The sequence below is a fragment of the Eretmochelys imbricata genome, chromosome 10 (genome assembly GCF_965152235.1).
Source record: "Eretmochelys imbricata isolate rEreImb1 chromosome 10, rEreImb1.hap1, whole genome shotgun sequence".
In the NCBI taxonomy this organism is placed as follows: domain Eukaryota; kingdom Metazoa; phylum Chordata; order Testudines; family Cheloniidae; genus Eretmochelys; species Eretmochelys imbricata.
The window spans coordinates 58,666,944-58,682,399 of NC_135581.1; the positions used below are offsets into that span (position 1 = coordinate 58,666,944).

At 41.4% G+C, this 15,456-nt stretch overlaps 1 protein-coding gene across 2 annotated transcripts in view; it reads left to right on the forward strand.

The window, feature by feature from the left end:
* ALDH1A2 (aldehyde dehydrogenase 1 family member A2) overlaps positions 1–15,456 on the forward strand; it is a 65,124-nt gene that overhangs the window by 32,494 nt on the left and 17,174 nt on the right. The window contains exons 5-7 of one of the 2 annotated variants that reach the window (XM_077828029.1): positions 6,270–6,331; positions 9,528–9,656; positions 9,784–9,897. In XM_077828029.1, coding sequence (XP_077684155.1) covers positions 6,270–6,331; positions 9,528–9,656; positions 9,784–9,897 — 305 coding nt within the window. The remainder of the gene's footprint in view (positions 1–6,269; positions 6,332–9,527; positions 9,657–9,783; positions 9,898–15,456) is intronic. The other variant, XM_077828030.1, reaches the window with a different exon arrangement.

A 15,456-nucleotide genomic window follows, 5' to 3' on the forward strand; every position in this document is an offset into this window, starting at 1 on the left:
ATTCTTTGGAATTTTGTTTATATATCTACACAAACACACTTGGGCCAAATGGAGCACCCAGGAGACCTATTAGATTATGGAATAACCTCTTGTAGAAGGTGGGGGAAGCCCTACAATTGGATTTCTTAAAATCATATTGGAAAAATCACTAGATAGTATGCTGTTGGGTACAATATTAAACTGGCACTGGGATGGACTAGATAACTAGATAACTTACTGTGATTAAAGTCAATGGAAAGCTTCACATGCACGTTCACGGGAATGTTTGGACCCTTATGTATGTGTACCATGAAGTAAACTACAGATAGCTTTTTATAGCTATATTTAAATATAAATATAATTGTTGAGATGAATATTATGCACCCTGATGCATTTGAAAATATAGGCATGATTTGGGCAAATTCTGTGCATAATCCTTCATGTAGCTCTCCTACTGAAGCTACTCCTTACTTTTCACCCCTATTGCCCCTGCTTTTCCCACCTTGTAGCCTTAGTTGTGCTCATTTGTGTGGTTTAAAATGGGGATTAGTAATACCCAGCATGGACCAGGATGTGACTGTCCAACTCATTTAACATGTTTTTCAAACTGGATCCAAATTCACAGATACTTTGAGAGAGTTTGTAATTTCATTAGCAAGAAACTTCCATAAATACAAGAGACTTTTTTTATGGTATCTGCTTCCTTCTGATGTACAGTGGGATCAGTAGTTAATAATATGTGTGGGAGAAAAGCTGGGGCATAAGTGGTGGGGAGAAGTTATTCTGCTCTTCTATTTTAGTAAAGAAGTAAGGAAATGAAGCTGAGTTTTCTTAGCTTTCATATTTAGCTGACAACCTACTCCCCTTCCATTTTCTACTGAAAGCATACTAATCTATGGTCTGCGATGAGATTGCCTACAGTGGCGTATGGCCCATCCATGACTGCGATTAGCAAATATCTCCAGCAAATAGCTCCAGATGGGACATTAGATGGGGAGGGGTCTGAGTTACTAAAGAGAATATTTTCCCAGGTATCTGGCTGGTGGGTCTCACCCACATGTTCAGAGTCTAACTGATCACCATATTTGGAGTTTGGAAGGAGTTTTCTCCAGAATCAGATAAGCAGTGATCCTGGGGGTTTTCACCTTCTTCTGCAGCATGGGGCATGAGTCACTTGCTGGTTTGAACTAGAGTAAATGGTGGAATCTTTTAAATCACAATTTGAGGACATCAGTAACTCAGCCAGAGGCTATAGATCTGTGACAGGAGTAGGTGGGTTAGGTTCTGAGGCTTGCAATGTGTAGGAGGCCAGACTAGATGATCCATGACAGTCCCTTGTGGCCTTACAGTCTATGAGTCAGTGTATTTTCACTAAAGACATGGCACTGTAACATTGCATAAAAGCTCTTATGTAAGGACTAAAGAAAATATTAGCACCAAATTCTTTGTGTCCTGCTTTCACTTTAAATTGACACAAGCAATAGTGCAGAGCACACCATAAATTCATATATTCAGCAAATTTCCTGCTCCCTAATCCCTTCTTCCCTTGTCAGTGAACGCCTCCTTCTCACTTATGAGCCCAGCAGGAATACAGAAGTTAAGTCGGTGAGTAAGAGGCATTGCCAACTCGGGAGAACAAATACTCTGTTTATTCCAGTCCTTAAAAATGCAAACAACCAACACGCTGCAGGGAAGCAGCTGCAAAACTGAGTTTGTTAGTGAAGTGGTCTGAGTTCCTGGGGCTGCATTTTCAGCAAGCCTCCCTAAGTGCAAACCACAATGGCCTGCAGTTACTGGTATCCATATCCTTGTGCAAACGTGGGATTTTCAAGACACAAATGGGTGAAATCTCAATTTCTGAGGGTGCAATTTGGCCCTTTTTAACTAGCAAGGATTTTCTCCCTGAGTCTGATTCACCACTGTGTTACTCTGGTAAACTCACGGCAGTCAGTAGAGTTACACCAGAGTGAAGTTAGTTATACCAATTTAAAGCTGGTCTTACCCAGGGATGACTCTTTTTTCATAGTTACAGTTAACTTGTTAAAGGAAATCAGCCATGAAAATAAAACCACAAAAACACCACTATTAAATTTCTTCCTCCACCCCGCCTGTTAAATGTGATCATGAATTAGATACCCTACAGTCCTCTGATGTTTATTTTTGACAAGGTTTTTCTTCTCTAAAACAACTACAGTCCAAGGAGAGACAGGGAGGAAGGCACTGGATACAGGGGTGGCTAAGAAGGAAGAGCGTTTGTTAGAGTTACATTTGTTCTGGTCTCAGTGTTAGGTCTCCACCCTGCCCTTTGCTCCCTATTGCAAAACCCTGCTGATGTCAAGGACAGCAGAATCAGGCCCTGATTGGAAACGGTTAGATTAATAAAGCTATCACAGTCCAAAATGTAGCTGTAGCTACAGCATATGCCATATCACAAGTTATAGGACCAATTCTGCTCTGGTTACATCCGGGCTATCACACAATGTGTTTCCAATGTTTCCTGAATCTCTCATCTCTATCTCCTACGTGCCCCTGTACAAGCCATATGGTTACATATTAGACCTGCCACATTACCAGATATGTGAAAACTAAATACCTAGGACATGGTCCGACTCCTGTGAGAGATCTGGTCGAATACCCCTATGGAAGGTGTTCCAGTACCAAAGCAGAGATCCCTGAATATAAACAGGATTTTTTAATTGGGAAATAATAATAATAATAAAAAATCTTTGGGCCAGATCCTCAGCTGCTGTGAATTGGTGGCTCTATTCACGTCAGTGAGCTAGGCCAATTTACACCAGCTGAGGATATATTTTTTAAAAAATAATATATGCTCTTTTCTTTAACCCTGTTTTAATACAACTTGAAAAAGAGACAAATTAGTTTGTTTTTCCGCATTTACCTTAATGATTTGATAGAAAAAAATAGGAGAGGTGTCGGATTAGCAGCCTGGCTGAAGTCCGCTACCTACCAAATGGCTACAGTATGTACTGCAACAGTGCAAGCTTCACACATTGTCCTGCCATATGCCTCCACCCTGACCTGGAGGTACCAACTCTAAGGGTCCTGCATTCCCTTCTTACTCCATGTGCTATCCTTATTCATGCTGGTGAACACGCACTCCTGCAAGATGTCCCCTTTGAAACCAAGGGGATGACTCGTGTAGGTGTTCGCTAGCATGAGTAAACGGGCGCACAGTTGGGCTCTCAGTCACCAGACCCATATGATCTCCAGTTTCTTTGCTTACTGTCTACAAAGTTGATTGATAATGAATGAGGTGGTGAACTTTGTGATACAGACCTAGAGGACCTCAGCTGAGACCTAGAGTGTAACCTACTTCAGCTCTCAAAAGTCATCAAGCAGTGACAACTTCCATTTACTACTAATCGGGACTGGATTGGAATCAGTAGCCTTAGATGTGGAATGGCATATCATGTTGCCATTCCCTCAAGCCACTCATGGTAACTTTCTAAAGTATTTTTCAACACAATAATTTTTTTAGAAGTCATGAAATTGGTTAACAGGGATGATCCTTTTAGATTTCACAGCTGTCCCTGGAGTCTGCTAGGATCTGCTTTCTCACCAAACCTAAATCTGTGTGTTTTCTGCTGAGTAATGGGCTAATAATGCACACAAAGATGTCTAATAACAGCCGCAGTACAGCATACCAGAGCCTTGTCTACCAGGGCTAATTCACCAGGGCTAATTTAGCTGATTTAAGGAGATCCCAGTGGGAAGCTTGTCCTTCAGGAGGGATGGCCAGAGCTAGTGGACAGCCGGTCTGCCCTCCCATGGGGATTCAGAGTAAGCTGTCTCAAGTGACAACAGCTCACACTCCTGAAGCAGTTGCAGACAGGTTCAGGTGCTGCAGAGATTAAAGTCAAGACCTTTGTGGTCTGGCATAGATGGATCTTCTTTCAGTCACCTCGGTGTGGGTGTCAGATATACAGACCTCACTCTGATAGTCTCCTGCCTGCTGACAGCTACTAGGAGAGCGCTGAGGAGAGTGAGTGAGAATTAGCACATTTTCACACCAGCTTAAAGTAGAAGTGTTTTCATTACTGCTAGTTTTATAAGTTTATATTAAAACTGTAAAAGTTTCATTGTTGCCTGTGTAGTTTCTGAGCACATGGGATTCAGACTTTTTAACTATCATTGTTTAGCTAAAATGATTCACTTCGTCAAACTTAGTTATTCTGCTATTGCAAAAGCTTGTTTTATGGTGTGCACCAGGCAGCCTACAGATACACCTTTGGCATTTCCAACTTCACCTTCATCCTCTGGGTAATTTGACATCTGCAGTGATGACTGAAGGAAATGTTATTAAACATCCCCAAAAATTTCACCAGAATTGTGAGGTCTGTGGATGACCAACATTTAAAGTAGGTGTCGAAAAAGGGCAGTTATTCTGGAGTCTGGCAGAAGCTGTGCAAGCATCGGAGGTAACACTATGAAGAAAACTCTGAGTGAGGAAAGAACATGCCTTTTATGTCCAATCAAATTAACCATGATTTGGCTGACTTCGCAACCCATGTTTGGGTTCACTGCAGCTTTACCTCAGGGGGCATGAAGTAGTGCAGTAATGATGATACAGGGATGGCCTGTTACTGTGACGTTGTCTGAGGTTTTCTGCCTAGGAGCCATTTATCTTGGTGTTACCGAGCATAGGCTGGTATTTTCACCTCACACTTCTATGATTCTTTTAAAAATATGCTCCAAATAAAGCATTTTGATCATTTGAAATATAACCCGGTCTCTATAGTTCCTCCTATTCTTTTCCTTCTGTCTAGGCAGAGCAGACCAAATTGATTCATCAACCATCTTTCTTCTTCCTTCCCCTGTGTTACACTCTGTTTCTCTCTCTTATTCTATTAATCTTTCTTTCTCTCTCTCACTGACCCTTTTCCTCTTTTGTCTCCCTCTGCTGCACATAGCCTGCTGATAACTGTTTTATAGCTAATATTCAGTTTCTGGTCTCTTGAAAACTTTGAAGCCAAATCCCAGCTGATTAATGTACAGTAGTGCTTTATGGGTATGTTTCCCCTACACAAAATGAAATAGACTTACAGAAACAAGTAAACCTAAAAAAGTTTGTTTTTAATTAAAGCCAAGCTGAAGCCCATATTTAAAACCAGGAAACTTTCTGGATTAACCCATTTATTGTTACCAGATGTACGGGACCAAAGTTTGCTGCAGGTTCCCAAAAGCACTCCGAGCTCTAATTTTCGCCCTTTCCCCTGAGATTGAGCCCAGGTACACTTCTCACCAGTCTTACCCATATTTAGCTGAGGTGATTCTAGTGCATAAACAGATGCCTACATTTGTAAATACTATGTGTTCCTATAGACACAGGCCCACTCAGAGACCAGCAGCTCAGAGGCAATGTGAAAGGTTGGCACAGAGGAAAGATCAGACCCCCAAATCAGGGAGCTTTCAGGTTTCTGTTTACTTCTTGAAATGAGTCAGCTCACCCCCTTCACTGTAGTGATTTAGCTCAGGAGTCTGCCCCCCACTAAATGAAACCTTCAGGCTGGGCATAGGTCTCATTCTAAAGCCTGGTACCTACCACATTTGTTTTTTGCCATCTTGGTTTTCAAGGCTCTAAAAATAATTGTCAGTGATTCAGAGAGACAAGGTAGGTGAGGGAATATCTTTTATTGGACCAACTTCAGTTGGGGGAGAGAGAGTCAAGCTCTCAAGCCACACAGAGCTCTTCCTCAGTGATTCAGAGGATTCCTTTTTTCTTCTCTTCTTCGAGCCTGGAAGCAGAGGAGGTAAGTAAATGGCTTCCTTTGAGGTCACTGCCAAAACCTCTGTGGGTATGTCTACGCTGCAATTAAAAACCCGCGGATGCCAGTGCCAGCTGACTCGCGCTCCAGCTAAGGGGCTGTTTATTTGCAGTGTAGACATTCAGGTTTGGGCTGGAGCCAGGCTATCGGACCCTGCAAGGTGGGAGGGTCCCAGAACTCGTGCTGCAGTGAACAGCCCCTTAGCCCAAGCCCCACAAGCCTGAGTCCGCTGGCACAGGCCAGCCAGAGGTGTCTAACTGCAGTGTCGACATACCCTTTGTGCACAGATTGTCCTCTTTCCCAAGGAACCAAGCCTGTCACCTTTGCATGTGGTGCAAACAATTGGGTTGCTCCAGATTTCCCACGCTGGCTCACGAAAGATATTTCAGTAACTATTTCTTTTACTGCCATCAAAGGCTGATCCTTAAAGCTCTCCCCCCTCCCCTTTTTTTTGTTCTGCCAAGTCAAACTGCTCTTGAGAGTAACCATTCTCATCTGTTTCAGATGGAGATTATTTTACGTTTACAAGACATGAACCCATCGGAGTGTGTGGACAGATCATCCCTGTGAGTATCTCTGCTAGTGCCTTGTATTTATTTTCATTTGAACCAGTTCTCTTTAAAAGACACATAAAACATGGACCTCAGCTATGTGTGTTTTCCATTACGAAAAAAAGCTGAGCTCATATTGTTGACATATCTTTAACAGTCTCCCTGCAAATGCTTATTTGAACACGCTAATAGGGTTTTAGCTCTGGTATTAGGAGTTAAGTTCTCAAGTCATAGAATTCTCATGATTAAAACAAGCAAAGCAAAACACAGTGTTAATATGCTGTCATTGGTTATGGATGTTCACACAACTTATGGAAAATTGATGCTTTGCTGTGGCAGTCATTTTTTATTTAGTTAGTTTTTACTGCAATTTAACAGACGCCTCCAAGTTCCTGGGACAATGTTATGTATTTTAATTCTGTTCTTTCCTGGTATTTCTTTTTACAAAGCTTTTAGAAAAGAAGAAACTCCAGAAGACACGTCATTACAGTTAACTTTGTGCAGATTATTAAAAACATGAAGGGTTTATTGTATTTGTTGCAAGAGAGAAGGACACTTATTATTTCATTAAATTTAATACTCTTTCTTTCCTTCTCCTCCCCCCCCCCACCCCCCTGTATGCATCCTCGGCAAACTCCTGTGATACATTGCATGGGAACTCCATTGAACAAGCATTCTTTTCAAAAGTACTGGTTAATGGTTTCTGGGAGAAATTTCAATGGGAGGCTCATGTACAGCTATTAAAATATGGTGCGGAAGCTTTTCCTTTACAAAGCATTGGGGAACTAATCAAGAATTTTTTGTTGATGTTGGTTTTTGTTTTCTTCATGTCTACCGCAAGCCCCTGAGCGGCCAGGGTGTGTTTGTAATACGCAGCAATTTCAATAAAAAGGAGCAACCCAAAAAAGATGATTTTTAACAGTGTCAAGGCCTTTTTTCTCTTACTATTTATTACTATATTTCTTTGTAACGGGTGACTCTTGTGGCTGGCACTCTATATGAACACCATGGGAAGGAGCTCACAGTCTAAGCCCCATCCTGCAAGCACCTACACATGTTCTGAACTTCTAGTCACATGAGCAGCTCTGCGGAATGAGTGACTTCAATGGCAATAAACTTGTGTAAAGTTAAGCATGTGAGTAGGTGATTGCAGGATCAGAACCTTAATGCCCTTAATTTCCTGGGAGCTGCTCAGTGCCCTCAATGGACATGTTCTGCTGAAGTGACTGGGCACTGCGGATACTGAACACTCTGCTGGAGGTGCCCAAGATCTTAAAGAATATAGGATTTATTTACTTGATTTAGATTTGTACAAAAGTATAAAGGGGAACCTTATCCAAGGCTTTAACCACCCCTGCAATGTACTACAAAAATAAAACTAAACAGCCACCACTGCACAAAACTCCCCTCCCTGCTCCACATCTAACCCCCATCAAAACCTACCCTCCACTGTAGCCTTGAATCCTGCAGCATACCCTGAAAGTTAACAAACCCGGGCCATTTGGGGCTAGGGGTGCAAAGCTTTTCTCAGACCTGAGATTCCCCTCATGGAGAACGCTCTATTGCTGAGCTCCTCTCTTTTAAATGGAGGGGGATCCAGCTCAGGTGCCTCTGCTGATCACAGCTGTGGCATCCTGACATAAGGAGAGAGGAGATCCAGTAGGTAGATATGTCCTAGGCCAGGATCGAGCTGTAAATTAGGCACTAACAGCACAGTCCAAACACATAATCCGTTACATATGTTTTGTGCAGAGACGTAGGTTGAAGCTGTATTTATTTTGATTTTTAGTGTCTTACGTAGCAAAACCTTCCTGGAGAAGAATGAGGAAAGACCTTGCAAGGTTCCTAACTAGGAATGCCTATTTTCACCCTGCCACATTTTGCACTATACAACTCTTCAGAGCTTTACCGCAAGAGGCGACAGAAGTGCAGGCTGTCAGCATACTGTTGGCCCAATGTCTCCACTCCCAGGCTTATATACTGGTGATGGAATTAAAACATCACTCTGTCTCCAAAGTTTATAAACAACTGAGGGGGGAAAAAATTGGGTGTTTGGTGAAGGAAAGACATTTGTGTATTTTTTCAAGCTTGCCAGGGTCCAGCGAGAGGTCTATGAGAGTGGCAGCTGATGTGCATCAGGCAGTAACACCTTCTAGCTAGTGGCTGACTCTTCATGACTGATATTTCTATTTTCTTCCAAGTGAGATTATTGTAGTTACATCTATGAGTTCAATGCTGCAACCGCAGATGTGAATAACTTTACTCACATGAAATCAATGGGACTGCTCATGTGAGTAAAATAATGTACATGCATAAGTATTTGCAGGATCAGGCCCAAATGCAGAAGGCCCGATACATTTGATGATTGCTACCAGATGGAATCCTAACCCATTTTGTTCAGCAAATAAATACAATGGGCCAAATTTTCTGCTGCAGTAAATTGGCATCCTTCAGTTGAAGTCAATGGAGTCGCTTACACCAGCAGATAATTTGTCTGGATCAATTTATTGTCTCTCTTTTTCTTGTGTGTTTCATACCAATTGTTCAAGAAGAACTTGTAATGAAAATGACACAGATAGTTGACTATCTTTTTGTCTCTGATATTTCCATGGTAATGATCTGTAAACATGTTAAAACTTCCTTGGTAAATAAATAGATAATACAGAGTGCTGACACTGTAGAGATATTGGGAGGGATGTGTGTGTGTGTGTGTGTGGGAGTTATTTCTTATAATCCCATCAGTTAATTATGTATGGGTTTGCCTAGAAATGCTCTGGAGTTCTTAAAAAGCATTCAAGGATTAGAAATCTATCTATATAATCTGGCACTGATGCAAAATAGTTCTTTCTGAACACCACAGAGCCAGCAGCTATTTGTCCTGAATGGGGGGCGGAGGGGAAGAGGTGCCAATTGCAAAATAGTCAATGAAATTAAAAGCTCGGATTAAAAAAATTGACGTCAAACCCAAAATTCTTTTTGAGAAGATGGGGGGCGGAGGTTATAATTCTTTGAGTAGAGGAGAAAGAAGAATTGAAAGGTCACTATTGCCTCTTTCTTAATGGTGGTAATTAAAAAAAACCCTTGCTTTGTGCTGGGAAAGATTTATGTGGAGGATAAGCCTGAGAAATCAGTGAGGTAGCAGCTTGACATCTTGAAAACAAAGCACCACTGCAATATTTTTCCATCTATCAACTTTTATTTTTTCCTACAGTGGAACTTCCCCCTGCTGATGTTTGCATGGAAGATTGCCCCAGCTCTGTGCTGTGGCAATACAGTAGTTATTAAACCAGCAGAGCAAACACCACTCAGCGCGCTTTATATGGGAGCCCTCGTCAAGGAGGTAAGAATAATTGACAGGAATAATGTCTCCTGCTCTCCTGGCAGCTAAGGAACTACCACAGCACGTCTAGTTTAGTTTGCTTGGTCAATTTTCACAAACCATGTTTCCTCTAATTCTGTTTTGCTAGGCTGGCTTTCCGCCGGGAGTAGTCAATATTTTGCCAGGATTTGGTCCAACTGCAGGCGCAGCAATAGCTTCTCATGTTGGCATAGATAAAATTGCTTTTACTGGATCTACTGAGGTAAGTGTATTCTAAAATATGTTACTGTAAGATATCAATCCAGAAAATATTTAGGGAACGATAGCCAAGCTCTTGACTGAAGTTCCTCTGGGTCATCCAGCAGAAAGGATATACTCACACCAGAACGGTCTGTCCTTCCCAGCTAAATCTACATATTATCACACTACCAAAGCAGAGGTGTCACTTTCCCCTTAACACCTGCTGTACCAAATACCATGGCACAAGAAGCACATGTGGAAAAATATTGGTAGGATTTCCTATGGGCTTGTGAGGACATGAATTAGGACACATGGGTAGATAGATTGTGTAGTATAAGCCATACAGTGCACAAGTCCCTCTTTGGTGTCCATAATCTGTGTGACCTAGAAGCTATTGAAGAGGTTAACTCTGAAGAGAATGGTTTTAATCTACATAAAGGGGGCTGAACCAACCAGAACAGTGGCTTTGCCTAACTATCAAATATGTACAAAGACCGCTGTTATCATTCAGGAGTTGGGGATAATAGAGGTGCTACAGGCTGATGCCACCATAGAAGGGTCCTTATCTCTCAGTCTGAGGAGAGGAAAAAAGGAAACCAGAAGGAGAGGAATCTCAATGGGAGTTTCAGGATTGGTAATATTTAGAGAGTACTAATAACAGGCCCTGTTCCATTGAGACTTTGACAAACTATTGTATGGATGGATCCTAAAATTCTAGGGGTCTGTTCCCTCCTTGATATGTGCACATGACTCCCACTAGGCTCAGTGGACATTTTGTGTGCATCAAGGGTAGACTACACTCCATAGTGAGATAGATTTACTCTTGGTGTGAGATTATAACCTGATCCTGCCATCCTTATGTGCATGCATGGTAACTCTCACTGAAGTCACTGGGAAACTTGTGTGTGCAATGACTGCGAGATCAAGCTAATCTATTACTTTCAGTACTTTTTGGTACAATAAAATCTATAATGAATCGTAGGTACCACAGCGTATGGGCCTAAATTGTCAGTATAATGTGGATGCAATTGTGTGCCTAGTTTACACACAAAATTACCTTGTAGAAAATTTACCATGTGTAATTATGTGTGGATTTTTATGAAAATTTAGGTTATAATATATAAAAAGTAACAAAGTCAATTGCAACAAACATCAGATTTCAGATTACTTTGAAAAATTGCAACAATTTCATTACAACTCCTGTTCTGTTAGCGATTTACATTAGCATCATAGAATATTGGAAATTTTAATATGAGCTCTGTCTCTCCCTCCCACCCCCCCCCAATAAATTAAGTTGAAACAATTGTTTTCACAAAGGTATGTGGTGTGTGTTTAAGATAAATATTCTATTATACAGGATGTTGCGCTGTTTGGAGGAGAAATAATACAGATGGGTTAGGTTTCAAAGTTGTCTTTTGTAGCCAAAATAAATTTTTATTGTAGTTCAAGACAGCTTTAGTTTTAATAGGCGCTTAAAACTCAAAAGCTGTGGGTTTTATACTAACTCAGTGCCTACCTTTAAAAGCCTTACTAATAGGAAGTGAAAAGCATTACTGAGATGAAAAAGCAATTCTCTAAGAACCTAAAGCAAGAACAGATGGAACATTTTAATGCAGAGTTAGTGTAAACTGTTCCATATTGTTTCTGATTTCCTGTAACACTGAATTCTTATAACAGCAAGTCAACACTGTAACATTTTAGACATGGTCCTGTAATATCAATGGTTATACAGAGCATCAGACTTCTCAGAAACAGTTTTCACATTTTTTAATGAAATAAAAATGGAAATATTTTGTGTGTCTACTCTTACGTACAGCAGGTCAGTTGTATATTCCAGTGATGTGGTTTCTTACAGCCATCAGATATACCCAGAGCCAGAATATTCCAGTCCCACAGCTCTTCCAGGTGCTAGCACAGGCAGTTACTATTTTAGCTCCAACAAGTTAATGATAAAACCTATCAGAAGAAAAGCAAAGTTATTCCAGTTTAAGTGCCTGTAGCATGGGGTTTTTCTCAAGTCTCCACCACTAGAACCTCTTGCTTATACCGTAAACAATCAATATTTTCCGGTAAAAGCTAATTAAGCTCCCCAACTGCCTGCAAAAAAAATCTTATGTTTGCAGAATCAGCATTAATTGGGTTTTATTGTCTCTTTTTCAGCAGCGTTCCTTTATGGAGGGTGGGGGGAAGAGGTCATTCTTGGTACAATTTCATAAATAATAAAAATTCAACAAACAAAAGAAATAAGACTAAGAGAGACCAAGTGCATGACTGTGACTCCATGCTGGAGTCCATTGTGAGGGCTCAAGTCTAGGTCTATACAAAGATGAAAAGTTTTTTCTCATATTTTGACTTCAATCTCTAACTCATTTAGGCCCTGCTTCAGGGAAGCACTGAAGAACGTACTTTATATCCATGCCTGTTCAAGACAACACATCAGAACATGCTTAACTTTAAGCATATGCTTAAGTTCTGTCTTGAATAGAGATGCTTTCCTCAATCGGGGCTATAAACTGCATCTCTCATTTCCCTCTCCTAACCTGAGAGAGACAATATGATCCCAATTGATGGAGTGATAAAAGGCTTTTATTCTCTCAGTAAACAAGTGTAATTCATGATAATGGCAATGGAATGCCCATTGAATCCAGAGGAATACACGCCCCCGTCAAGAACTTGGCAGAATCTGCTGGTTGAGCCAAACTCACTTTTCAGTCCACCTAGTTCCCCACTCACTCCCTTCTGCAGCACAGCATGAAGGGGAGTAAAATAGGGTTGCTAACCCTTCAGGATTGTCCTGGAGTCTCCATGAATTGAAGATTAGTCTTTAAATAAAGATTATGTCATGTGATGAAATCTCCAGAAATACGTCCAACCAAATTGGCAACCCTAGCTCAGTAAAACCAAATTAATCACATGGAAAAGGAGTCGGGGGAATACATACGGGTCAGGTGGCCAGATGCTTTGTCTTCTCCCACTGTAAAGCCACCAGCATGCCATATTACACAAGCTCTTCTCTGTGCAAGTTGGGGTGCATGGTTTGACTTGCTAGCAGGAGACAGAGCGAGTTTATATTTCAAATTGACACATAAATTATTGATGTACTCAGCAGCATTGACTGCATCTCCATAATCTTCAGTCAAGCAAGTAATGCCTAACCACAGTGGAAGAGCCAATGGATAGCTGGCCTCCATAAGCCCCTCAACCCATCCATTTGAAGGTCTGCATGCCCATTGGCTTCACCTCATAGAACCAAGGAACCATGAGGCAGACATTTTTGCAAGTGTGCCTTTCACGGATCTTTAAGTGGAAGGGGGGACATTTGTCTCTTTCAGGGAGTTTAATTCAGATTAGAGAGGAGAAGAATCCATGCAGAACTTGCTATAGCACTTGAATCAATCAAAATATGAACTAGTCACTTCCTGATGGCTCAGGTGTGAGGTTTGTGACTGTTTTGTTGATCAGTTTGTACTCTCCAGCTCTTCTCTATTTCTGTCTCAGACTCTTGGGCACTTTGAGAATTGTTTTAAAATGTCATGTGTGTGCAAAGACCATCTTCCCTTCATGGGCATAGTTTGGGGAGACCAGGGAGTTTTGCCCCTCCCCAAACTGAAAGCCTTGGACAGGTGTGGAATTTGCCTACCCCATGCATGGCCCCATTGGCCTGACTGGAGCTGTCCCCCTCCACCCCCAAATATAAAGTCAAAATATGCCTATGCTTCCCTTTCATCTTCCCATCCCATGAATCATGTTTTCCCTGATACTATCACTATTCCCTTCCCCCATCCCCCTTCCTTCATGGCTCATCTCATGCACAAAACAGTTTTCCTTCATCTCTTTCATCTCATTTTACACCACTTTACAAGAGAAACATCCCTCCATGCATCACCTCCTCTCCTAATCCCCCAATACATGGTTCTCAATGGCTCGTTAGGAAAAGTTCTCCAGACTATTGGTGGTTTATGAACCACACTTTGAGAACCAATGCACTGAAGGGGAAAAAAATCATACTGAGCACAAGATCCAGATTTGGAACATTTTGCCATGGTCCCTTTAGGCTTATCTGCTTGCACTGGTTGATACTCTTCAACAGCTTGCTTGATGGAGGGATTTCTAACAAGATTGGTTGTTTCTATTAGGTGCTTTTTAATGAACCAGGCCCCGATCGTGTCCCTTTTCAGTTATTGCAACCTTCTCCTCTCTGACCTCATTGACACCCTTTTTTTCCATCCACCCCATCGGTCAAACTTTAGCTGCCAAATGGGACCTTCCTCAGCAATTGAGTTGACCATGTCACCACCTATTTGTATTTCCTCATGGGCTTCCACTACTTTGAGTTTACAGGGCTCCTCCTCGCTTTCTCAGCTCTTCATGACTCGGCTCTTGCCACCTACCTCATGGGTTTGGTTTCCTGTCATATTGCCCTCACCCTCTCTGCCCAACCATTGGTGCCAGTCCAGGGTGAAATCCTTGCCCTGTTGAAGCCAATGGAAGCTTTGCCATTGACTTCAGTTGGGCCAGGATTTTACCCCTGTTGCCTTGTTTCCCATAGCCATCTGCATGCATTTTTTCTATGCCAGCCTCCGTTTGATTTCCTCACCATCTCACTACCTTCTGCACATTTACATCCCTTTTAAAAATACAGTTCTTCCAGGAGGCCCACAAGGAGTGATTATGTTAAAGATACATACAATCAAATGATCTTTTAAGAACCTAAGTTATCCCAAGCTCTGGATTTCCTAGTGTGTCCCTATACTTGCCTTTGGAGTACTACTTCTTTAGGGCAGGAGATATCTTCATTTTTATCATTTTACAGATCCCTGTAGGTTGTCAACACTAGATAATGCAATATTAATGGTGGACAGAAGTGAGAACTGAAGACTGCTCCTAAAGCACTTTAAACATTTTTTTCACTGTATGGAATGAGGTCATGTATTAATTGAGCCATTATCTTTTCTTTCCCTATAGTAAAATGAACTGCTGCAGCCGTTGTTTACAACAACATACATTCTTGTGAGGGGGCAGCAATTTACACATATCTCAAATGCTGAGCGGCAGTTCTTCCTCTTCCTAAGATCTTTTCATTCTTTAAAGACAGGTTCTCTAAATAGTGAGCGGGAAAGGGCTCAGAAAGACAGAAAAGCCATTATTGTAGTTGCCAGCCAAATTCTGCAGCCACCAAAAATGCCTGTGTAAGTGTTTTGCACGCAGTACTTAGACAGCCAGCTAAGTTACCATGGCTGAGGCCAATAAGTGGAACATTTTAAAAATAGCATTATCCTAGTTTTAGAACACCATCTGATTTTAAAATGTTTGTAAAAGCCAATAAATATCTGAAGCACACAGGTTCAAACTTTGCACATGATTTGCGGAGGCAGCAGCTTCTTATTTGCTTACCCTGAATTTAAAAAAAATCGTGATTGGCTTAAACACATTAGATACATTTGGGATTCTTTTTATGTAGCTTTGTGGGTTTGAGCCTTTAGGGGGTCACGTTTTCAAGTTTTTCTCTACAGCCAGGAGGACTAGAAACTTATTTCATTTTAAAAAAGGAAAGCTGTGATTCTCACCTAATCCCATGGCT